Source organism: Lepisma saccharinum, chromosome 13 (genome assembly GCF_977018435.1).
Source record: "Lepisma saccharinum chromosome 13, izLepSacc3.1, whole genome shotgun sequence".
NCBI lineage: Eukaryota > Metazoa > Arthropoda > Insecta > Zygentoma > Lepismatidae > Lepisma > Lepisma saccharinum.
In genome coordinates this window covers 54712638-54739521 of record NC_139241.1, presented here as the reverse complement: position 1 = coordinate 54739521, position 26884 = coordinate 54712638, and the positions used below count along the sequence as shown (strand labels likewise).

General features: G+C 38.8%; 1 protein-coding gene across 1 annotated transcript; it reads left to right on the top strand.

The window, feature by feature from the left end:
• LOC145997296 (RING-box protein 1A) lies at positions 1 to 26528 on the top strand. The gene is made up of 5 exons (XM_083134195.1): positions 1 to 155; positions 11226 to 11253; positions 18941 to 19062; positions 22386 to 22471; positions 26168 to 26528. The coding sequence occupies exons 1-5, from the start codon at positions 63 to 65 to the stop codon at positions 26178 to 26180; spliced, it is 342 nt and encodes a 113-aa protein (XP_082990321.1). The 5' UTR covers positions 1 to 62; the 3' UTR covers positions 26181 to 26528.
• The last annotated feature ends 356 nt before the right edge of the window (positions 26529 to 26884 follow it).

Here is a 26884-nt window from a genome sequence, read left to right as displayed (position 1 = left end):
AAACGTTTTGGCTACACTGCTGAATTTTATAAGAAAACAACTGAACATCACAAACTTTTAGCATGGCTTCCGCAATGGACATAGACGATGATGAACCAGAATTGCCCACTTCAAGCAGTTCTAAAGGAGAGAAGAAGCGATTTGAAGTCAAGAAGGTAAGTTTAATCTTTTTAACATTAAATAAGAATTTATGTGATTATTTTCTTTTCGCATAAAATTCTTACTATGACCTCGGTTTTTCCTTTTGTTCTTAGCATTGTTTCGTTGTTCGTAGGTTGTCATTGAGTGGAATAAATACATATTGGGTACTCTAGATACAAATTTGATAATTATTTAACACACTCATTTTTTAAGTACGCCTTACTACCATACGTGTGGGTACAGATTAACTTTTCCTTAAAAATCTTTTGTCCAGCGTAGAGTTCATGGTTTAGATAATTGTTTACTATCCTTCAGGCACCTATAACTTCTTACTTTCGTCAATTTTTGACATTCGTACTTACCTATCCGCTTCGCGGAACATTCCGTGAATGGTTTTTGCGGCTATCCATCCCGGAATCGGTGGGAAATTTTAACTAAAAAATTATTTTCGTTTGAAATTTTTTATTCCAAATTTCCCACCGATTCCGGGCTCCGCCCCTGGGGTAATTGACCTACCGCCCCCAACCGCTAACGCGGCTCCGCTCGGCTCCGGCTTTCTCTATAGACTCCATGTTAAAGGCATGTTAGAAATTGGCCGGACTCACCTGCCGCCAAATGAGAAAATGTATGAATGAATGAAACACCCTCCCTTGCCCGGGAAGACAAATGCTACCACTACCTAGATAGAGGCGGCAAAATCTCCCTCGGACAAGCGAAATAGCGTTACGGTCCAGGTTAAGTTCGTGTGTAGGAACCGGTGACCAACAGTGCATAGTAATAAGCCATATCGAATAAAAACAAAGACATATGTACTTCCAAATTACCACCTCTTTACCTGTAGCCGGGAAGCGGCTAGCTGCATACCTGAAAATCACGGGTAGCGACATGCATACGAAAATGATATAGCCCAAAATTAACATGAAAATAAAAAGTATATTCTATTCATAACCAACAAAAATGGAACTATTACAGGTCCCCACACTTGCACTCTCACATTCTCTCTCAGATTCAATCCTCATGGGGTTATAGACACTAGAAATTATACATGACATGTACAGGTTTTATGACGACAAGCCCTAATTATTGCATTCTCAATTAATTTTTTCTTACTTTTTATCTAATCAGGCCATTTGTGATTTTGCTCCAGTGCTACTTAAATCCTAGCCAGCCCTTACTTAAGTTCACCTTTTGTTTTTTAAAAAAGAAACTAGTCGGCGCGGTGACCATACATTACTTGACCAGTATAAACAAAGGCGTCTCAACGGCAATTACATTCACGTGGGCGGACGTTTTCCTTTTACAAGACCTCACGTGGTTCAAACATAACAAATAACCTCCGTTGAGTGACGCAAACGTGTACTCTCTAGCAGGCGGGACTTAAACACTTCGCCGCGACGAGCAATTCACATTACCAGGCAAATACTTTAACAAATAATCACATATGCGACCGGACATAGCTAGCAGCGACACAGCGCTGACACATAAAAATGAACAAACCTCAAGTAGAATATGCAATTAAGCGGGCGGCGCTTTACTCTAATAGTACGCACTTTAAACAAATACAAAGGAGCACAAACAACAATGAATTTAAGCTCATAAAAAAATATCACAAGGAATAAGAAAAATTGACCTGAGACGAATAGATTACAAATGACAAGCGCGACGGGAGTTTGATGTAAAATTTCGAGTTGAGTGGGCGTTTTCAAAATGTCGACGAATTTCAAGGGCGTTCTCTAAATCAATCGGGCCGTCACGTGTTAAGGTTCACTCAGATGAATACTTTACCATCTCTCAGCTCCCGGGGTGCATCCTGGCGTCTTTATGGGCGATTGAAAACACATAGTATCCACGCGAAAGGTTTCTTTGATCGCGACGATGAAGATGCGAAAAGGATCCAAACACCTAGTTCCCCGGCACCTCTTCCTCTCGGGATCGGTGGATCTCCGTGGTATGACGCGGTTCGGACGTCGCATCTGAGCGGTCGTTGTAGGCGTCGTCGGCGTCGTCGGGGCGTCAGCATCTCTCTCTACATCTCTCTGTCGCGGCTGGTAGGCATCGTCGGCGTCGTCGTCCCTCTCTCTCTCCGTGGCGGGTAGGCATCGTCGGCGTCGTCGTCCCTCTCTCTCTCCGTGGCGGGTAGGCGTCGTCGGCGTAGTTTCGTCTGACTTCGGGCGAATCGACGTAGCGCCCCCATCTCTCTTCTTCCTCTAGCCCGCCATAGTTTCCGGTGTTCCTCGTTTCTCAAAAATTATAAATGGCGTAAGGTAATCACGGAAACACGGTTTCGCTTCAACTTCCCCCAGCGGTTGAGGTAGGCGCACTCGTGTAGACTTACTGCCTATCACACACACTGGTGTTCGCACAACACAACAAAGTCCACTGTACACGAAAGGTAGCACAAAGGTGCTCTCGATCCAAGAATCGCGGCAAAACTGTATATGGAGAGGTAGCTCGGAGCTGCTCTCGCTACAAGGATCGCGGTAAGACTGTGTAACGAAAAACCATGTCCTTCGTTTTATTTGGATTTTGAAAAAGGACGCTATGCGCACGTTGGAGTGACCTTCCGAAGAGGTCAGTCCACTTTGCTCTATTGTCTCCCAAGTGGGACGAGTCGTGCTCGAAGTTGAGTTTGTGCGGATTAAGCTTCCGCCTGGCTGTCGCCCATAGCTCAATTGCAATCGCTGTCCACAAACTGATCAATTAGAACCGATTTGATCTGGCGTCCGTAATTGTCGCTTGATCGTGACGAAACTCCACATATCCGTCCTTGCACACATGCCGCTGCGCTGGTATAAGTTTCACATGAATCTGACCGTTGGAAACCGAGATATTTAAATGTTTGTCATTACGGTCGAATTTCCTAAGCTTTAGACGCATAGCGTGACCCTTCAGGTGCTCGCCCTTAACACACGCGAACCTCTCGTTCTTCCCGTCGGCTTGGCAAAAAATCAAATATGTAATCTTACAAATTAAAACACTCAACACTTTGAATCAACACGTCTTTTTACCGCTACATACATGCATAATAATGATAATAATAATGACGGTAAATCTGACTGTCACACCCCAAACTTCTAAATTTGAAGAAATCCGGTTACTACTTTACTATACCGGAGACACCTATCAATGATTTATTTTGCAATTTTTTACACTCATAACGTACTATTCTGCGTTGTAGAACATTTCTTTAGGTATAATGGATTTCTAACGAAAATAATGTCTATTTCTTACATAAGATAGCCCCACGAACCATCACAGGGACGAGGTATGCCTACTAGGTTAGGTTAGGCCTGTTAGGTTAGGTTCCATTAGCACTCCTTTCGTTCAATTTAGCATATACGGACAACATCGGAATTACAAATTCCACGGCATCATCCACACCCGGCAACAACTTCACGACGCATCCTCGACACATCATGTTGTAGCAGCAGCAATAGCATGTATTGTGCTCAAAGCAAATGGCGGCAGCAGCAATAGCATGTCGGAAATAGATTTTCGTACAAAACCACATGCATTCACATTAAAATGGATCAAAACTACATTTCCGAACATCAACAATGCTACAGAAAATGATTTGCGTAAGTACAGTAGAGCGTCGATTATCCGAAGTAATTGGGGGACATGGGTGTTCGGAAAACTGGTTTGTTCGGATAATCGAACTGTACATGTTTATTTGCCAAAAAGAAGTACTGTACAGTAAATTTATTCATAAAAACAGGCATCTCTTTAAGTATGTATTACAAAGTAACGTACAAAGGCAACTTTAGTAGGAATATATAGTATGTGGTACAGTTTATTAAACAAAAATATGTACATATTACATACGCATTTTGCATGAACAATACACACAGTACACAAAATTAACGTTTAAAAAAATCCTTTATTTTGGTCTGTCTAAGCAAGCCTACACGCTTACGAGCAGCTAAGTCACGTACTTTTTTCATTACAGATATCTGAAAGTGAGCGAGTACACAGTTCGGTTAAGCGGTCGTTCGGTTGACCGACGTTCGGATAATCGACGCTCTACTGTACTTTCTCCTGTAAATTTGAAGAAATCAGTCTCCGGTATAGTAAAGCGTTACCGAAATCCATTTCCAGGATACAGAAAACGTACCTGAATTTCACACAAAACACCTTCCCGATGGTAGACAATACTACAGGAACTTATTACGGTAAGGATAGTAAACTAGTACCATCCGTGAAATCGTGTACATGGCTCTGTGGTCCCATTCTATACCCTCGATTCCCCGCACATTTGAAATATTTTCGTCACAAAAATTAGTTTCTTATAACAAAGGGTGTTTCAAAATAACGCGGATAGTAATTTTTTAGATCTACGTGCTACGAATCTTACGTTTTCTTAATATTAAAATTCCTTACGTATGTAACGTGGTAGGCTATATGACTAGTTTATGTCCATTTCCAAAGGAATACATGTCATATGTATACATGTATATCGTTGGAAAGCTTATTTTATAAGGGATTCAACAACGTAAATCCCAAAGCAAGGGAAAATTTCCTGGAGGAGTAAATCGAAACAAACCAAAGTTGTCCGGATATGCGTAATTTAACGTACTGAGGAATTTTTTCGATGCTGAAGTACATATTTAGGGGTGAAATGAGTGCTAATGGAACCTAACCTAACAGGCCTAACCTAACCTCATAGGCATACCTCGTCCCCATGAATTGTTAGTGGGGCTATCGTGAACAGAAAGTGTAAAAAGAAAAAAAGGTACTTACCCGAAGAGATGCCGGCTGCTGCACCACGAACGTGCACCGCGAACGCAAAGAAGCAATCACCATGAAGATAAGGACGTAAAGTAGAGTCTAGCCTGTAACGTCAATACGTTTTTTTGGTCCATTATGGATTCATGTCACTGGCGCACATCTGCACATTTTCTTTTTCTTCTTATGATTGACTTGTGCAATGGGAAAATTTGCGTGTCCGTGGTCATCTAACCCACCCTCGATTTTGCAAGGATTTTTTTTTCTTATGAAGATTAAGTGTTGCTATGTGTGAAGAAAGAAATTCTGGAGTGCGGAAAGAAGTATTTAGGGTAAAAATCTGATATTCCCCAGACACCTATAACTTCTTCGTTTTGTCAATTTTTGACATTTGTACTTACCTATCTGGTTCGTGGAACATTCTTTAAGGTGTATTCGCGTTTTTTGTCCCAGAATCGGTGGGATTTTTTTTTTTTTTAACTTCAAATTTCCCACCGATTCCGGGCTCCACCCCTGGGGTAATTGACCTACCGCTCCGCTCTGGCTCCCCAGCTTTATATATAGAGTCCCTGTTAAAGGCATGTTAGAAATTGGCCAGAGTCACCTGTCCTCACCTGAGCCCCAAACCTTTTAAATTTGAAGAAATCCGTTACATCACACGAAACACCTTATGGATGTTAGACAATGCTACATTAACTTATTACCGTAAGTGGTTTCATCTGTAAAAATGAAGAAATCTGTCCGGGATATATCAGATCAGTACCGTATTTAGTACTGTACAACAGTTTATAGTTGAGATATAGCCATTTTGAAGTTGCGAGGTGGAAGTTTACTTGCGGTCATGTTAGTTTCGTAGCACCCGTACTAAATTCACGAAAATTGCTGTCAAAATTTCCTGCAGATTCCGGGCTCTGCCGCTGGGGTAATTAACCTGCCGCCTGCAACCGCTGTCGGGGCAACGCCTGCACTTCGCTCCGCTCTGGCTACCCACCTGTCTCTATTTAATTCTTTTGGAAGGCGTGTTAGAAACTGGTCGAACCACCTGCCCCCAACACTATTTTCTGCACTGACACATGAAGGTACAAAAAATTTAAGGCTGCAATTTAACCTCAGAAAGTAACTTCCGTCATTCTTCCAAGGCCAGTCACTGAATTGCGGGTCGAAGTCCAAAAGAGAAGTAAGTCGTATGTCAATAGCCTTTCTTGTCCTTTTCCACAGAATACTACCCTCTTCTTCCGTTCCATCATAAAAATAAGAAGTCTCAAATTATCCCATCCCACAAGTCATTCAGAAAATACAATCCTCCCATTTACGGCCTGCAGTTGCCAAAAAAAATGTGCACAATGTGACCGCCAATTTTTAACTGCAGATTCGTGATTACGAGGCCAAAATTAGTAAGTATACCGAATAGAAAGCAATTGGAGATACTTCCGGTATTATATTTATACCTAACTTTCAACTGAAGCAGAAGAAATAAATTAACCTCTATTATAAATTTTTGTTATTATATATATACCGTGCGTCCATTTCGATCTACAGCCGAGAGATCGGGAGAAGCGTGGCGGGCGGCGCTGACGGAGATGCCGACATTTGCAGCCTGTAATGCCCGCTTATTTTTATGGACATATGCAGACATTTATATAAATATTGCAAAATGAGCACTAACCTGTGTTATAACACGCAAAAGTTCTTCTGTAATTCATCCAAGTTCTGCTCTTATATACACAAATAAATACACTATAGAAACGATGGATATTAAGAGCCACAGATAATAAAGCATTTTAATCATAGTTTTGATCAGTAACGTCCTGCTTAAGTTTATATGCTTGAAAGAGTTTTGTGGCGATGGGAATCGTTTGGAGGTTTCGAATGTGCAACACTGTATCAAGATTACGCTGCAGACGAAACCGTTAAAAGTGAATGGAGTTCGTGAGCTTCCTTGCAAACCGAAATCTCCGAGCTCGCGTTGTTTTGTTCCTTCGCGACTAGATGAAGACAGAGCTGTGAATATAGTGGCGAGCAATGTAAACCAAGAGCGTGTTAATTTCGTACTGTGCGCAAGAGTTTTATTCTTGGTTACTTGCAGTTACTTGTTTGTGTTATTGCAGTGTGTATGTGTGTTGTGTCAGTGAGACGATTGGAATGCCAGCCGCAAGGTTCACGTTAGAACAAAGATTTTTTATGTATGACACATACGTGAAAACAGACTCGTGTCGAGACGTGTGTAGGCAATTTGTACAGAAATTCCCAGGCGTTTCAACTCCACATAGAGATACGGTTAGACATCTTGTCCTTAAATTACGAGAAACTGGATCGTTAAATTTTAAAGCACATAAGTAAGAACGACGGATTCTAACCAAAGCAAAAGTCGATGAAATTGGTGCAGCGTTAGAACGTTCTCCAAACAAACCTCTACGCTGTGTTTCACAGGAGATGGGCATGTCAAATTCATCAGCACATGCAGCCACTAAGCTACTAACATTAAAACCGTAATCTTATAACACAGGTTAGTGCTCGTTTTGCAATATTTATATAAATGTCTGCATATGTCCATAAAAATAAGCGGGCATTACAGGCCGCAAATTTCGGCATCTCCGTCAGCGCCGCCCGCCACGCTTCTCCCGATCTCTCGGCTGAAGATCGAAATGGACGCACAGTATATGGCCATTATAAATTTTTGCACTGCTGCTAACCGAATTTTAAAATCTGCATCGGTTTTGTAAAGTCAGCCATATATTAGAATGTATTGCATGGTTATTTATGATACTGGTAGAGCCTACTTTGGGAAGGCCACCCTGGGACGTGAATCAGTCTCTTTTAATTTAATCTTGTATTAATTAATAAATAAGATGTTTTAAGCTCACATTTCAAATGTATAGCTGGCCCAAGTTCCTTTTGTTTTATTGCGATTTCATCATGCTACGAATGCAATTTTTACATGGTTCGATTTCGATGTATGTCTGTTAACACATACTGTGGAATTTTAGCGATTACTTAAGGCAGGGCATGAAATTTCAAGTTTGAAGTCAGTCGCCAGACTAAAATCTTTGGTCGCCACTATTTTATATTGATAAATTATAAAAATATGAGCAATTATTAAAAAGAACATACCTTAGGAATTAATGTTTGTATCGCGCTGTCGTTCTGCACTGAAGTACCACGTCAAACTCTGACACGGGGGTTTCATTTACGGAAACTCGGAGCAAATCATCCAGTGTCTCAGTCTTCAGAGAGTTCCTGTAAGTAGTCTTGAGTCTGTTGTGACAGCTAAAACCTCTCTCACATGAAACTATGCTCACTGGTAGAACAGCACAAAATGTCAAAATCTGGAGCAAATTGGGGAATGTTTTTGAACACTCCTCACTGTGAATCTTCTCCAGAATCTGATTCAAAGTCAGAGAAGGAAACAAAAGTTTGTATTCTGTCCACTCTGCTAACAGAATATCCATTTTCTCATTATAAAGGCTCGGGTTCAAGTATATGTAGAGCTTCTTTATTTCTTCTATCCCAAACTGAAGAATATTTTCTTTGGAAGGCCAACCCAAAGTGTCGAAAACATGCAGAGATGCAATCACATCTGTTGATATAGATTGCAATCTTCCTGTGATGTACACCTTCACATTGTTAATTAAGTTTCCTCTAATAGTCTGAAACTCTTGCTCTCCATTTTGAATGTTTGTGAGCTGCACATCCCTGATCTTCCCTGAAATGGATACATGGTCCAAAAAATCTTGTTTGCTTGGTCCAACATTAGATTCTATGTCATCCAGTGTTCAATTCTTATTTTCAGAGATGCAATCAAAAGATTCTTATTTTGTAGTGCCATGCTTAAAGGGTTCAATAGAAATCCAAAAGGAAGTACAGAAGCTTAACAAATTTAAATTGCTTCAAACTTTTCAGTAAACCCTTAGCTTTAGCGCCATCATTGTCTTTTCCATGGGTCACAACAGCTTTCCATGATTGCAAGAGGGCTCTTAACAGCACTTTCTTTGCTGGCTAACTATTTAATAGTATGGATATCACTAAGTTTTATAATTTATTATCCTATAACTTCTGCAGTTTCTCTCAAGAGGTGAAGTCTTTTAGCAGAACCATGATAATACTGAAAAATATTCCTAATCAAGGAATCAAATGCTCTAAGATATTCAACTTCACCACACGCATCCGCACATTTAACTGGAAACGGTGTGCAAGGCAGTGAATATTTATCATTTTATTACAAATAGCTTTCATTTACACAGCCAATCCTGATTTGTGCCCGACCATATTTCGTGCAGTACCCAAGCCTACAATTTAACACTTGTTTCTGTATTTATTTGAACCTATTGCCTTATCTAAATAATCAGTTATGGCTGTGAAGTAACCAGCAGAAGTAGAGTTTGGAAGCTCTATTACTCCTAAAATGTCCTCCCTGATGTGACCAATCATTTGCATCCACATATCGAACGTACGCATCCATCAATCAGAAGGCTGATGTATGTATTTCTCTGGAACCACTTCACTCACAGGCAACTACCACCGAACCAAAAAAAAAAAAAAATGAGGTAAAGAGAACGAACGTTACTACCACGTGAACCAACGTTTGTCACCAAAGACTGGATCTGGCACGCGCGAGAGCAGTTCACAACTGTGAAAACAGGGTTTTTCCGTGCACAAGCAAGGAGCCTCGGTTGGGCCCGTTGGGCCACGGTCTGCTCCAATCTACCCCTCCCTAACCACAAGTCCACGTGGTGTACGATGCACACATAGGCCGCTTCCGTATCGGCAGCAGATGTCACCTAGCAGAGAGGCGCGACAGATGCACGCTTGAACTCGCTGTGACCCTGCGCTTGGCAGCCATCTTCTAACTTTCACTTTGTACAGACAACATTTACTGATTAGACTATGTAAAACTCAGTGATACTTTAACATTTTATCGATAATACTGAATGTAGAAAAATTGTAAATGATGAAATAGCATGTTACATTTTTAATATGAGTAGTAAATAGGTGGAAATCATTGTGATGTTTGTTTGGCGTCTGCCTTCTGCTTCCGTGCTGTGCGCCTGCGCCCCAGAGCGTGGTGGGTGAATTTCGGACTGACACCTGGCGGGAAAAGTGACAACCGTACTTGAAGGGTACATGTAGATTCGGACAACTTGGACGTGACTTCGACGGCACGCGAGAGCAACGGGAGAGAATGGGACGCAGCGCTTGCCGATCCGGACACGGCCATACTTTCTGCAGTGTCGTCATTTGGAAACAACAGAATGGAGGAAAAGCAAAGCAGGGAAAATGGGTTGGGTTGCATGTGCATCCAAAGTGGTAGCATCCCAACAGTTGCAGAACTGTTGTGCCGGCGTTGAGTGGACACGGGGTTTTCAATTGGCTCGCTTTCTAAAACCATGTACAAACGTTGGATTGAGATGTCAGGCATGTTTGACACACATTTGAAATGAAGAAATTTTAGTCGCCAGCCCCAAACTTTTGGTCGCCAATGGCAAACTGGCAACCGGAAATTCCGTGCCCTGACCTAAGGTTTTGTTCAATATATGCTTTCGTGGTTAGGTTAGTTTCCCTTAGCATTAAAATAAAGTCCCTAAATGCATTCTACTAAGGTTCCGATTTACTTCTACATTCATTCCCACGCTTCTACGATATTTACTGTCGCTTGTCGACGAAGAATATCTTGTCCATGAGAAGTGCGTAAGGTAATTTTCAAGTTGTTTTTTTCGAGTCCAAACAGTACTCATTACTTTAAAAAAGGTTCACATTTCGTGTGACAATGATATCCAAAATTCTGCGATAATTAGTCTTTGTGCTAGGAGAAATCATAAAACAATTGAAACCGTTACCGTATGGCTGTATCTTAGTTGGATTTATAGCTTTCTTAGCCCGTAGTTGCAACAAACAAAAGAAAAAGAAAAGCTGTCTCCTGTCTATCCCTGCTTATCTATGTCATATGATATCTGTTTACATTATAACTTTATAAGGTTAATGTAATTATACATTCTCTGCACTGAAAGGGTTAAAAATTCAGCTAGGAAGATGGGGAGAGTCGAAATGTGATTGCTTTGTAGAATGATGCCAGAAAACTCTTTGATGGTTGAGATTCTTGGTTATTTCTTGTGTGTTTTATACAGTATATATTGATGCACTTGTAAGTTGAATGTTATCTTTTGCAAACATGCTGTATAAAGAAACAAAGTGCCGGAGTTCTGAGTGAGGTGAGTGTACAGTAAACTTGATACAGAATACTTCAAAATTATATATAATTTTATATATATATTATATATATATATATTATATATATATATATATATATATATATGCCTTTATATTTATTTTTTGAGATTTCAAATCTCTTTCTTTTTTTTCAGTGGAATGCCGTCGCTCTGTGGGCATGGGGTAAGTGAAGAAATGATTTAGGATTTTACAATATAGGGTGATTATAAAGTTTCTATCCATTTCTGTGAAAAACAGATATTAGAATCAAACCAATAATGAGAATGGAAAACCTAACACTTAGTAACACATAATCTATCAAAACTTCTACAGATAATGTAAACCCAACCTCAGAGTAATACATAACACTAATATGCAAGGTTTTGTTATTTTGTTATCGGAATGGATGTTTCCCACAGATTCCGAAAATGACCATCAAAATCCCATAGCATGTAAGGTTTTTTTTCACAAATCACGAAAATGTAAAAAACAACATAATTTTTTAATGACATTGATATATGACAACGTTTGTAAATGTGAAAATGTGCTCTGGAGGGATGGAATGAATGTTTAAGGAATAAACATAAATACATGGCTAATTACGAAAATGAAACTGACTCATACCGCACTCCCACCGCTCCCTTCTTTCTATAGGGGTCACACGACGGTTTCACATGTGGCACCATTTCGGCCAGAACGCTCACTAGTCAGTGGAAAGCAGGGAGCCTGGCATTCTGTGTACCCGAGGTGAGGTGTGAGCCAAGGAATCACAGTGACGATTGCTACTTCAGCACAGTGAAGATCGTGGGCCATACCAGTACCAGTAAGCGTAACATTGTGTATCCCAATATTCAATCTGCCATGAGGCCAGTTCCCCATGGTGAGTCCATCCCTGTGTCATGACCGTCCAATGTTAGCTCCCCAACATACACCGGTTGAGACAGTGATATAAGTGATGAGATGTACCAACCGGAGAGTATGGAGGATGAAACCCGAGTGCCATTTACCCAGCATGATCTGAATGATTTGGTTCGCGATCTGAATTTACCTAAAGATGCAGCAGAGTTGTTAGGATCACGATTTCATGCAAAGAATTTGCTGTGTCCTAATACGAGAATCTCCTGGTACAGGCACCCAGAAGCAGAATTGGTTCCGCTTTTTGCAGAAGGCGGTTTGGTATATTGTCTAGACATTCCGGCAGTCATGAAATTCTTCAACATTAATTGCAATTCAAGAGAGTGGTGGTTGTTCATAGATGCCAGCAAATCCAGTTTGAAAGGTGTTTTATTACACAATACGAACATCCATCCATTCCAGTAGCACATTCAGTTACTGTGAAAGAGACGAAAACCTTAAAATGTTGCTGGAAAAGGTGCAGTACAAGCATTATGAATGGTCTGTGTCCGGGGATTTTAAGGTGATTGGAATATTGCTCGGCCAACAAGCAGGCTACACCAAATTTCCTTGCTTTTTGTGTGAATGCGACTCCAGAGCAAGGACGGAACATTGGTTTCGGAAGCAGGGGCCAGTCAGAAGTACCTTCACAATCACATTTGGCGAAAAAAACATTGTTTCAGTTACACTGGTTGATTCCTCGAAAATACTGTTTGCCACCGTTACATATAAAACTAGGTTTAATGAAGCAATTCGTGACAGCTTCAAGCAGGGACAGTAAATGCTTTCAGTACCTTGGTGTTAAGTTTCCATCAATCATGTCTGAAAAATTCGAAGCTGGCATTTTTACAGGCCCACAAATATGAAAAGTAATGGCGGACAACATATTCGAGAAAACTATGAGTGAGTGCAAATTGCAAGCATGGACTGCATTCAGAAATGTTGTACAAAACTTTTTGGGGAACACAAAGGTTGCAAATTACACCATTTTAGTCAAGATGCTGGAATCCTATATACTGCTTAGTTGCAACATGAGCGTCAAAGTTAACTTTCTTCATGTTCATCTCAATTACTTTCCTGACAATCTTGGTGACTTTACGGAAGAACATGGTGAGATACCAAGGAAATCAGACTGCACATACGATGGCCGACTATTGTTGGATGTTGAGAAGAGACTCTATGGAAGAACACTGAAGAAAATCGAAAAAGAGGAAATTTCAAGTGGAGCCCAGTGGTGAATGTTAGGTATGTTTGCTTTGAAATATGTATTTATGTTTAATCCTTACACATTCATTTCATTCCTCCAGAGCACATTTTCGTGATTTGTGAAAAAACCTGACGTGCTATGGAATTTTGAAGGTTATTTTCGGAATCTGTTGAAAAAATCCATTCCGATACACATCTTCATTTCAAAACAACAGGAAAAGTTGGAAAAATGCAGATCAGTGAATCCATCACAGGTTGCACTGAGCCTTATTTCAAATGACGACCCTTCACGTTCACACAAAACATTGCATGGTCATTTGGAATAAGGCTCAGTGCAACCTGTGATGGATTACACAGGCCTGCATGGGTTTGGATGACTCACAGGCAGGCACGTATCCAGAGGGGGGGCTTAGGGGGCTCGAGCCCCCCCCGAAAGTTTTAGGTTTGCACTAGATAAAATGAGTTTTTTTTTTGTTTCTTGTGGTGGGAAATAAAATAATGTGACAATAATTTAAGGAAAGAAATAATTATCGAGGCAAGACGGAGAATGTTCCCTAACCCTGTTATTGATAATAGCATGTATCCAAGATGGGGCACAGGCGGCTCGACGTTCTGCCCAGGAAATTTTTCACTTTACGTTAGATAAAATTAGGTTTTTGGCTTCTTAAATAATGTGAAAATAATGTAAGGAGAGAGATAATTATCGAGGCAAGACGGAGCATGTTTTATACCCCTGTTATTATTAATAGCACGTAGCCAAGGTGGGGATGAGGTGGCTCGAGCCACCCCCCCCCCCTCAGGAAATTTTTAAATTTACACTAGATAAAATTAGATTTTTGGCGTCTTGAATAATGTGAAGATAATAAATTTATAAATCTGAGAGAAATAATTATCGAGACAAGACGGAGAGTGTTCTATAACTCTATTATTGTCAATAGCACGTATCCAAGGTGGGAATCAGGAGGCTTGAGCCCCCCTTCAGGATTTTTTTCTGTTTACACTAGATAAAATTAGGATTTTGGCTTCTTGAATAATGTCATGATAATTTGGGAGAAATAATTATCGAGACAAGATGGAGAATATTCTATAACCCTGTTATTGTTAATAGCACGTATCCAAGGTGGGGTTCATGTGGCTCGAGCCCCCACCCCAGGAATTTTTTTATTTTACACTAGATAAAATTAGGTTTTTGGCTTTTTGAATAATGTGACGATGATTTAAAGAGATAGACAAGTATCGAGGCAAGACGGAGTTGTAATATTGTTGGTAATATTGCACGTACGCTTTTCTTGCGCTTTCGGTGTTGTCTCAGCGCACTTGAGGACTATGTAGAGACTTGTCAGCATTTGGAAGCTGCACAACAAAGGTAGAGCCACACGTAGGACGATTCGTTGTAATTTCTAATCTCTGGAAGGCGGGAGAGGGTACGTTCTTGAATGAGAGAAGGAGTCAATTACTGGCGATATTAACGAATCGTTTTATCTGCGGAACGTTCTACAATATAATGAGGATATAAATACGCCGATTCAATTTTTCGATTGATCTGTACAAAGAATCGGTTAATGAGATTTCAGAGGTAAGTGTGACAATTCATACAGTCGATTGGTGATCAGATCAGTCAGCGTCCTCTGGTTGCTTTATAAGATATAGTGATTCGAAAATGAAGACATTGACGACAGCAGAACTTCCGGGGTCTCAGAGTAGTGCTAGCTCGGTTCGAGGGCCGAAGAGATCAAGGCCTCTCTCTCTTCTCTCTCTCTCTCTCTCTCTCTCTCTCTCTCTCTCTCTCTCTCTCTCTCTCTCTCTCTCTCTAAAGTGAATATTTCATCAGTACCGGATATTAAACAGAAATAAACTGCATAGATCAACTGAAAATCAAAGTTTTGAGTGATGATTTAGTTTTGCCAGAACTAAATTTCGTATATGCAATCTGAGAATTTCATGATATAAAAAAATACTTTTGTTTAAGCCTACTGGGTTCAAAACACATTGAAACACTTAACTACCATAAAGAGACAGCCGAAAATTTTATGAATGTCGAGATTAGAAAGCAAGAAGATGTTGCATATGTAGACATTTTTGGCGGAAATTGCAGGCTCTACCAGGACCCAAATCAGGGCTCTACCAACTGAGCCACCTAGTCATCCTTGACTTCAACCGATTTTTCGTTAAAATGTCTACATAGTACATGTCCTGTGTATATCAAATCGTAAGGTGTTGCCTGTATAGTGAACAAGCACAGAAAATATAGGAGAGAGAAGAAAACTGAGGAGCATTATCACCGGTTGAGGATAATTTTTTTCTGTGGGCAACAAGAGGTACTACTTCAAGGTGACAATGACAGTGGCCTAATAAGGGAGATTTCACACCGTGTCGCCTGAAGATTAGGTTTGTGCGGCCTTTTGTGTCGCTACGGTGTGAAACGTTGCTGTTGATTGGCCCATTCCAATCGACATATATCGCGTGTCCCTTCGGTCTGAAACCTTCCTAAGTCTTGAAAATCCAAGTCACATGGATGGAAAATTAGGGCCTTGTTAAGGTTAGGTGTGAAGGCAGGCAGACGACAGCACCCTAAAGGATCATATTTAAACCTGCAGGAAGAACGCATCTTACTTCAATCTCCAATACGATGATAAAAACTTCTGGTGAGTTCATTTTAAAAAATGTGTCAGAGATAAAGAGAGGCGTGCCCAGGATTTTCGGAAGGGAGAGGGGTTACGCATACTATTTTTGGTAGTCAGTCCTCATTTTGCCATTTTTTCCCTGTCTTTGACGTTCATCTTTTTTTTTTTTTTCTAAAAAAAAAAAAGGAATACTGGGTCAAATGGGGTTATTACCTCACCAACCCTCCCTTGGGCACGTCACTGGAGATAAATGAGTAAGCATTTGATCATACTGGGAGACGAAACATTAGATGTGTTGGGAACGGAAGGGTTTTCATTATGCATGAATTGTTTCGTGATCCACCTGTATTCGAGAAAACTTCCTTTGTTTCATGCCGATATAACAAGACAACGGAAGCTGTGACAGGCATTTTTGAACACTTGTGAGTGCTAAGGCCTGAATCTGAACAATTTGGTGGGTTTCGGCTTTTATAAGAGCTGAAAAAATGGGAGGACAAGACACGTTAGTGGTGTTCAGGCTCGAATCGGAGAGAAATATTCGAGAGCTGTCTGCATCCAGTTCGCAACCCACAATTTGAATCTCGCGTTGTCGAGTGGATTGTCCATCCCGTGCATGTGTAACAGCTTCGTAAAAACACTCAAAGATACCATAGATGTTTTTATACCTGATGAGAAGAAATGGACAAACACACATACTGAGATGGATCCGGCACACATTATTAATGCATGGAAACAGAGGAGTCGAGTGGTAAATAATGTTCCGATTTCACGTTCTGATTAAAATGATAGCCTTACAGTGGCAACGATTTAAGAGATAGTTGTTCCCCATTTTTTTATTATTCTGCTTCAAAATTATGGCCTTTTAATGTTAAGCCTTGGCTACCAAGAGAAAGTAAACTTTCCTTGCAACACCCTCCGCCCCCCCCCCCCCCATTTTGGAACCCATTTGCCACCACTGGTCTTAAACATACAATTGTGAGGTTCTTACTATACCCCTTAAAAAATGGTGTTGAGCCCCCCCCGAAAGGAATTCCTGGATACGTGCCTGCTCACAGGTGACTGTTGTCCCTGAATAATTTCAGTATGCTGATTCCAAAAATGAAATCCATTTTTACCCATCACGTCTAGTTTTTTCAGAAAATTGCAATATATTTAGTGCCATTATTTCACAATAAAATGTGTAGTTCCATGATTTCTTCAATAGGTGGCTCTGTTCAAATGATGATAAAATATTGGTTTTCTAGAATGCAAATCCTCCAATTTTAAACTATAAATGCACAATGCAGTAAGCATTTAATCAACCTTCTATTTTCACAAGACACATTGACATGAAAATTGTAAACTTTGATTACATAAGTTCCATTTTTGAAACCCGTCATGAAAATGCCGAAGAATCAATGTTATAATGTGGGTTGGTTGAATTTTATGACGTGGAGAAAAATCCTGACGTGATGTAAAGAAATTTATGTCATATCCGTCATCATCATTAAAAATACTTCCAGAATCACCTATTGGTTTGTAAACATCCGAAATTTCCTTTGTTTAAAATCATTTTATTCCATTCTGTAATAGGCGTAATGCAATGGCAAATGTGATAATTTTGATTGTGAAATTGTGAAAAATCGTGACGTGATGGGGAAAATGGATGTCATTTCCGTGATGAGCATTCTAAATACTTCCAGAATAACCTATTGTTTTGAAATCATCCGATTTTTTTTTTTTTCAAAAATGCAGGCTAGTGTTGTGTGTTACTCTGAAGTTGGGTTTACATTATATGTAGAAGTTTTGATAGATTATGTGTTACTAAGTGTTAGGTTTTCCATTCTCATTATTGGTTTGATTCTAATATCTGTTTTTCACAGAAATGGATTGAAACTTTATAATCACCCTGTATTTACATTTTGGTATGATTAAATAGATAATACATAGTGTTCTGTAGTATTCTCTTAGGATTTTTTTTTGTATTGTGTATGGAGAATCTTAAATTACGGATTATGGTGGGCATTGCAAGTTCTGGGTGATAGTAGTACAAGAGTACCGACTGATGATGGATACGTTCCTTAAGTCTTAACAAAACAAACTAACTCATCTTGTGCATGTTGCTTCATATCTTTCTCTATTCAAATTACGTTGTATTTTCCAAAGTAGCAGACAATTTTAACTGAACAAACCAGCCTCCCAGTCTGTGTGTTTCATGCGAGAATGAACTTTATGCATTTCACAAAAAGTGACTTAAGGAACGCCATAACGAACTTCACCGAGTTCACGACAGGGATTGTGGAACTGCCAGTAGCTATAACATGTTTAAACTCGTGCCCTATTAAGGCTATGTCAGTGCAGCTAAAATGATACCTTTCCAGGTGTCTTTATATCATCATTTCAGTTATTGTGGCAAAGGATGCACACCACAACATGTGATGGAAGACATGCTTTCACTTTAAATGCTCCCTGTGTTGGTGTTTTGTTTTTCTGAAAATGCCTAATTATCTCCTTAGGGTTCATGGGTTTAGTCGGGCAGGGGGATATCTAAGACTTCACATTATTCTCTCTTGGGTGAAGATTACAGTGTTGAAACACAAAGTATTTTGGATCTGAAACTCTATGTAATGCACCACTGGGGATCAAACCCAAGACCTTGCTTACAAGGGTGGGAGGAGGCAGTTTTTTAAAATCATTTTTCCTTATCTGCTTGTTACTATTATTGTACTGACAAGGTAGTACAGTTAATGGATTTGTTGTTTCTTGAGTGTCACCATTCCAATTGCTGCATTGCTTTTAACAGGTATGGATATTTTAGTCCTTAGAGACAGTATAGTTTTAGCTTGCCTTAAGCAATGAATTAATGAATTAGTTTTAAAAATTGAATACTGAAGTTTTTATGTACTTTCTTGTCTTCAATTTTGTTAAGGGGTATATCCCATATTGCATGATGGCTAATATGTGCTGAAGTGCGCATAATATTAAAATAATCATATCCATAAGCTGTATGCAATCAGTTAGTAGTGTAGAGCTTTTGTAGTAAATTCCAGATAGCATGGAGAGTATGGATTAGTACAATTCCATGAAAGGTTTTCTTGAAAAATTCTAATAATATGACCTTGAAGCGGAATCAGTTCTGTCATATGCCTTTTTTTTTCTTTCTTCAGATATTGTAGTAGACAACTGCGCCATCTGCCGAAACCATATTATGGACCTATGTATTGAATGCCAAGCCAACCAGGCCTCTGCGACCAGCGAAGAATGCACAGTGGCATGGGGAGTGTGCAACGTGAGTTCATGTTACCTCTTTCACTTGAAGAAACGGTAATTTGCAATTAGTAATTTATCTATCATCACCCTACTAGCTGAGAAGTCCAGAAACTGTTCTCACTTGGAAAGAAATATTTATGTCTGCATGCAATTTTCTTTATCAATATGTACGGGCAGCCACATATTTATGGTGAATAAATGATCAAGTTTTCGGTACAAAAGTTGAGCACATTTCAGGATCAAAAGCTGAATACATGAAACCTTTTTGAGCAGGCCTCATCTCCAGAAAGATATCAACTTGGGTCAAACCCCGGTACCTATTGATCTGTTGGGTGAGATGAGTCAAGACAAGGACTTATAAAACAGAATATAATGTGGTATTTCGGTGTTAAAATGGTGAATAGAACCCTAAATTTGATTTTAAAACTACACTTATTACACAAAATAAACATTTCCCGTCTAATAGCATATTATTGTAGCTATCAGGGTGTTAAGTTTATACCTGTGTAAACGATTCCATCCAATTTTGCCTGGAATTAATTTTCCATTACTCACAGGATAATTCAGACTTCAGAAAGTGTCACGTCAGTAAATAAACTAAATTTCGTATTTGAGTTTATTTCGCATTTTACACTTGATTTCGCATCATTTCATGATAAAACATGGTGTGAAAATACACCTCACACCGCAGCTTAAACACACCAAGCTGTCATGTTTGAATGACCAGCATGTAATGTTCTAAATCTGACCGCAAAATATTTTGCTTCATGCAGCATATTTGCTTGGATGAACAGTGATAATGAGTGGTGGTACAGGGTCTCCGAGAATGAATGGTGGGGTTTCCTGTCTCTGTGAAGTAGGTATTCTGCGCAATGGATTGAAAGTGCTTTTATTTTATCAGAGTAGCTACCCACCAGGAATTCCAGGAATTATGCGTGAATTATTGGCTTCTGGAATTATGCGTGATTTTTTCTATGTAAACGTGAGAAATTACAATTTTATTATTTCAAAGTCCCGTTGAATTCACACATATTTTGCAACGTCCTGCTTGAGAAAGGGTGCCTACTACACCTACACAAGCACGTCAGCAGGATGTAAGTCTACTAACTTGGCCACAACCAATCAGTAGCACCATACGCTCTGCAAAGTTTTACCCATTATGCTAACCTTTTTTCCAGCGGTGGTATGAGACACTATTTCACTCAGGGTTCGGGAATAAGTACACTGTTCAACGTTAGAGAAAGTTTAACCTTTTGGGACCCAAGCGTCTCGATCGAGATGCTGTGTCAAGGTCGTAGTTTTTACGTTGTAACTTTTCTATTTTTGGCTAGAATTTCGATTTTTTTTATATATATTGTTCCTAACACATGTATTTAACAGAAATGTTTTTTTGCATTTTTTTTTTTGTCTTCATGAAAATGGAGGGAAAAAGGCGGGAAAAGGGACTTCTCTTTTGCGTCTCTTTTCAGGGTCAAATTTTTGCCGACAAAGGAAGACCGGCTTTGTTGTTCTAAAGCAATGCTTTTCACTCCCTCCTGTTAACTGCATTCGAAGGAAGCTTGTTTATCAGTATCCGATGTCAAAATGAAAGTTTTCCGTGAGGGTGCAAGCAGGGGGTGGGGTGGGTGGAGGGGGAAGACTGGTTGTTGAATCTGCATTTTGAATATGGAATTTCGAAGCGCGCTGAAGGAAACCTTTGTTTTTTTTAGCACAAGTTGCAACAGGGGTTACCCTGCATTGTCTAAAAATAGAATTTCAAGCAGCTGCAAGAATCTTCGTTCATTTTTCACTGCGTTCTAGCTTTTCGTCCATGAATGTTGTGCGTAGGTGTCGTTTTGTGCCCAAGTGCGAGAACATTTTTTGGGTGTAGTAACAATTTTTTAAAATAATTTTTTGGGCTTTTCTCCCTTCCCCCTCCATATATACGCCAAATTTGCACAAATTTTGCATTTTGTGCATTTTGACATTTTTTTCGGAGGGCCGGGGAAACCAATTTTTTTAAGAAAAGTATTTTTAAGGGGATTTCCCCCCTTTCCCCCTCCATATGTACGCCGAATGTGCATAAATTATATATCGTCTGAATCTGTGATTCATTCTGCGTACAACGGTATATCTTTCATATCTCTAGGGCATTTAGTTTCTGAGCTATAGGCATTTCAAGGTACCGCTGCATTTTGAAGCTTGAATCAGTGGCGAGCCGACCATTCCTTTTGGGGGTACAACTCAAGTTACATTGGTCATACGACAATGATGCAAATATTTTTCTGTTTCTTAAATGCCAGCAATAATTCCTATGTGCATTTTGAACTTTTCATATCCTTGGGGGGGGGGGGGACCAAATTTGAGAGTTAGCCCCCTCACATTACACCCATCTTGAAATAAAAACCCACATAGGCGGCATCCAAGATTGCCTCGTTTGAATCAGTTGTGCATAAGCTTTCATGCAAGTTGCATCATGGTAGTGATGGGTTGTCAAGATGAACCAGATAATTGAGAATCCTGTTAAGTGTGAAGTGAGAACTGTCATTTGGAATTCCCCTTAATGATTATTATTTTTTACAAAAATAATAATTATTACAATGAAGAGCTCCAGCAAATGGTAACTGCATTCCTCAATGGACTGGCGGTAGAAGAGTATTTACAAGGATACAAAAATTTGTCTCCGGTACAATACGTGCCATGGGTGCCTATGTTGAAAAATAGCTCAACGCTTTACTTAAGTTAAAAGGTTTTTGTCAACTAAATTTTGTAATTCTCTTTTATTATTACGGAATTGGTACTATTATCTGGACGTGCCTCGTATTATAATGTGATTCAACTCTGAAGATCCTTTCATTTCCATATTTTATGAAGTGAATTTGAAATTTCATTTTTGCAGTCTGCATGTAACAACAAGTACTTGTTAAAACATTGTAGGTTTGCTGTTGATGCAAATAGAAGTAGGCAGAGTCTGTGTGAAAAATCTTTCTGTCTTCTGAAAGTTTATATTCTGTATACAAATTGAGTGATTTGACCTGAATTTTAATTCATTTGAATATTTTGAAGTGAATTTGAAATTTTATTTGTACAGATTCAAAAACAGCAAGCATATGCCACTAATCACTTGTTCAGACAGCGCAGGATCGATCTTGTTTCGTTTAATTTATGGATAATGTATGCAAATGTGTTACTTCATGCAATACTATGTTAGTGTAAGCAGTTTTCTCATGTTTTGTTGTGAAGATTTTCCAGAATTCAGATTTAGTGTAAGCAATTTATGCTTTTGAAGTAATTGTTTATTGTGGCATAATAATCTAAAGATTTGTAAATCACTTGCGTATCTGATTTTTTCTCCCCATTTAGCACGCATTTCATTTCCACTGTATATCTCGATGGCTTAAGACTCGACAGGTGTGCCCTCTGGACAACAGGGAATGGGAGTTTCAAAAGTGAGTATTGGGTACAGCTTTTAAGTATTGTACCTACAGCTTAAAGTTGGGTCTGATGCATTGCACAATATACTCTCACTAGGATCAAACCCAGGAATGTGTTATTACCATGTCATGAAGAAAGACATGTGCTCGTTGAATATTGGGTTACATAAATATAAGAAAACTGCCTATAGCAAGGTTTACAGTGGGATGCATAAGTATTACCAAAAGTGTGTCCATCATGCAAGCAATCTAGCAAATTATCCATCTTGTTTATTCCCTTTGTTTTATCCAATGGGAGCTTTGAGAAAATGGCAAACATCTGAGAATGAATTAAAGTATTCATGGACAATTTGCCAATCAGTACTTATGTACAGTTGTTTGTTTGAGAATACAATAAACACTTTGTGAACTGTATTCTTACATTACCTATTTTGCTTGCAAGTACCTTGAATGTTAATAAGAGGGAACAGAAAATAATGTATTGAACGTGAAAAGTGCATTTTGGTTTCATATTGTTTTGGTTATCCCAGTAATGGATTCAAGGTGTATAAGGAGGTGACAATTTTGAGATTATAGCTTAAATTTACATTTCTCTAGAATTTGAATATTACTTGAATATTAAGATGAGCCCCTCTGGACTATTGGCAAAGTTTTTTTTCCCCTGCTACAGATCACTGTCTAGGAATTCTTGGTGTATGCTGTAAACATACAAGTCTTCTGTTATATCGAAAGATTACGGAACAATAATTTTTTTAAAAAAATTACTCCCTCTGTCCCATAATTATTGTCCGGTACATTTTTGTTTGTTGTGTCATAATAATTGTCCGATATTCAAACTGTGACATTGGTGTATACAGAAGAAGAACATGAAACACGGGAATGAGTCATACAACTTTATTACTCAAGGATCAGTACAAATTGTGCTTTCCATCTGCCACTTCGTCTGTCATTTTTGTACTACCATTTTGGCATACCAGACTATAATTATGGGATAGAGGGAGTATATTTTTGAAACGCAATAACTCATTTATAAATATGCACTGTCAAAAGAGATTCCAAATTTTTTTTAAAAAAATAATTTTATTTGCTGGTTGTACTACTTAATTAGATTTATCACCTTCAGAGCAGTACCCTACAATGTTAATACACTGCTTCTTCCACTTAGGAATGTACTCTGGTATACAATTTGTGAAATAGTCTGCAGTACCTGGAGCGAATTTTCTGTAATCTCTTCTGTCGCCGTGAAGCTCATCCCTTCAGCATGGATTTCATCCTCGGAGACAAAAAGAAGTTGGTGCCAAATCAAGATAATAGATGTGGGAGGTTGTTATACTTTGTCATGGTGCAGCTTCCAAGTTTTGTCTGCCCATGCTTTAGGCCTCCACAAATTTCCACAGGCACAGAACACTGTCATATGAATGCTTGCATACTAGAAAGAAACAACATAGGGGTGACATGTCCAACAGATGATATTCATAAAGAATTGCAGTTTACAATGGCAAGTGCTGATACGTCAGAAGTTCCATTTTTTGACAGATCTCGTATAATACTGTTTGTTTGTTTTAGTGAAAAAATAATACAATCTGCATATAGGTATTATGAAATTATATTTATTAATGTGGTCAATGAGTGTATGATTTGAATTTGTCTTTTCACTAGTCATAATGTTGTTGTTATACACTTTTTAAAAATTTTTGGCACACCTTTTCAATTTTTAGTGCTTTTACCTTCTTGGAACTGCCTACACAGGGCTCTCATATTGAAATGAGTTAATTTCAAGTTAGGGTCATGAATGTGTGTCTGCTCTCACATATGCTTTGGTACCATTGTAAAATCTCTAAGGATGTTTATTATTACAAAAGCACAAATGTTTGAAATACACTATTTGTAGTCTATGAAGTTGAACTATGTTTCCATTTGTAAAAAATATTGTCGCAATCAAGTTAAAAAGAGTTAGCTGGGAATAGATTAGAATCTTAAATTTCTGTTACATATGAGTATCAGCATAATATTTTCGAAAATGAGAGAATATAATGATACAAGGAAAATGTTATGAAGCAATCAGTTATATCCGTTCAGGAATATCCATTTAATTATGCACAAGGCTCCAACAGGGTGTTAAAAAAGGTTTTATTACAAAAAGGCATTTGTAATTTTCCAACCCAAGCAGATATTGAGTCCATTCACTATGGACATTACAGATTAAGCCTACATCTAATTAGCCACGACAGAAGTTCATCTGCTACACTCGGTGAAGAATGTTCTTTAGGTCTATCTGGGCTGCTGCTCTCCCTCCTTGAAGGCCATATTTGCTTATCACACTACTGCAGTCTACTAAGGAATATGCAAACTAAATTTCACAGTGTAGTGGCGTTTTCCACGAAGTTTGGAGCCGGTATCTATGAAGGAAAGTCAAATTAAAACCTTAATTTGTTTTTTATGTAGTAGATTTGTGCATGTAGGTTTGCACAAGTTTGCTGCATTTTAGCATAGACCCATTGCTGATCAACATATATTTTCAAGTCTTGAGTTATTGCCTGCATTCCTCAAGAAGAAGAATATTTGGAATGCAGGTGCTGTCACTTATGAGCCACTCCGAAGGTCTTTTCACCCATCTGCCTGCAAGCTGAGGCCTTTGTCAAACTTTCTCCTCTGTTTGTAAGCATGCACAGATATATTGAATGTTCATTTACCGGAAAGTGTCTTTTATGTTTTGTCCTCCAGATGGAAAGAAGCCATTGCTCTTTCCTGGTGCAAGTGTATGGAGGAGGCGCCATCTTTAAAATAACAAAATTTGTGTTTTGAGGCTCACCTGATCAAATAACAGTTGATTCCTGATGTAAATTTGATCTGTATACAGTATGTTCTATAATTTTATGTGACTATTAAGATTTCCATTTGGCTCTCTCTTGTACGCCAATACACAAAATATGTTACTTTGTTTTCATTAAGTCCCTTTTATTTTACACCCTGTAACATTGCCTGCAGGCACCTTGTACACACGGAGTTTTCTACATGGTTAAAATCTTCGTACTGTATAAAATATATAATGATGGAAGGTTTGCATATAAGCAGATGATTAGATCTCTAAAAGTTTGTGTTCAACCAGCACCGTAAGGACACTTACGACTTACAACACCATAAGGATAGCTACTTGAAAGCATTGACTATAACACTTACAGGGTTGTTCACGTATCTGTGCTGTGCAACAGCCCATCAAGGGCTAAAGCCTTCCAAGTGAATTTTCTCTGCGTTATGCATGATCAGCGTGTAGAGTTTCTTCACCCTTTTTTCTGATTTTTGAGCTGTGTCTTTCAAGTATTGTCCTCGTGATGTTGGGTCAACACCGAAATTTTGAGAGTTCCAACAGAGATCAGAACCTCGGACCACATGCATCAAAAGCATGAGCACTAGCCCAAAGTAAATGGCTCAGCATGCACTCCCAATCTTAGAGAAATTCTATATTTATGTAACTTTATTTGTATTAAAATGGCCCACCACAGATGAGTTACATAATAATATGTTAGAATATTTTGCACACATTATCCTTTTTCTTGATATTATGGAGTAGTAATTGTGTATTTTGATTATGAACCTACATAACCATTTAAACCAGTATACTCACGATGAGAATTTCTATAGTTTTTTATTGTATTGATTTGTGATTTTTCTGTTATAAACATAAATGATTAACTATTTTTTTTATTTCAGGTATGGTCATTAAGGTCCTAATTGTGTGGTTGCACAGAGTATGCTGGATGATGTTGAATTTTACTTTGGAAATTCCAACTTTTTTTTTTTGCATAATATGGTAAATTATTTGAGTTCATTCACACAATTTATAACATGTGGTCCAGGTGCTTGTTTTTTCCATGCAGAAAACTGTACATTTTATTAAGAACACTTTTTGGTGCAAGTGAAGACAATGTGTGATATTCAATTCTGTCATTTTCCAACAAGATTTTTGTATCATCGTGAAAATTAACATAATATATTAGCTGGAACTATTTGTCACCCTTTCTGTATTTGAATAATTTAATGTGAATATAATTTGAGGAAGTTTGTGTTTATACATTTGTGAATTATTTCCCTGTAGAGACAGTGTAATTTACAGAAAAACATTGTCATATCCTGTAATGTTGTAATAATCAAAATATTTCTGAATTCATGTGATGGTCCTGTCAGAATTGCATCTGAGACTGCCAGATGGGAGGCAGGGTGGCTGATCAAGTGTTGGAATTAACCAACCTTATCCCTTCATAAAGTGGCTCTGGAATGCAATGCAATTAATTTTTATTATACTTATTCACTGGACACTATCTCCTTAAAAACATCAAACATTCCAAAGCCCAATCGCCTCGACGGCTTCGCATTGCCAGTGCCTGCCGCTGAGGTACGTTCGCATGGAACACAAGTTGCCCTGTGCTC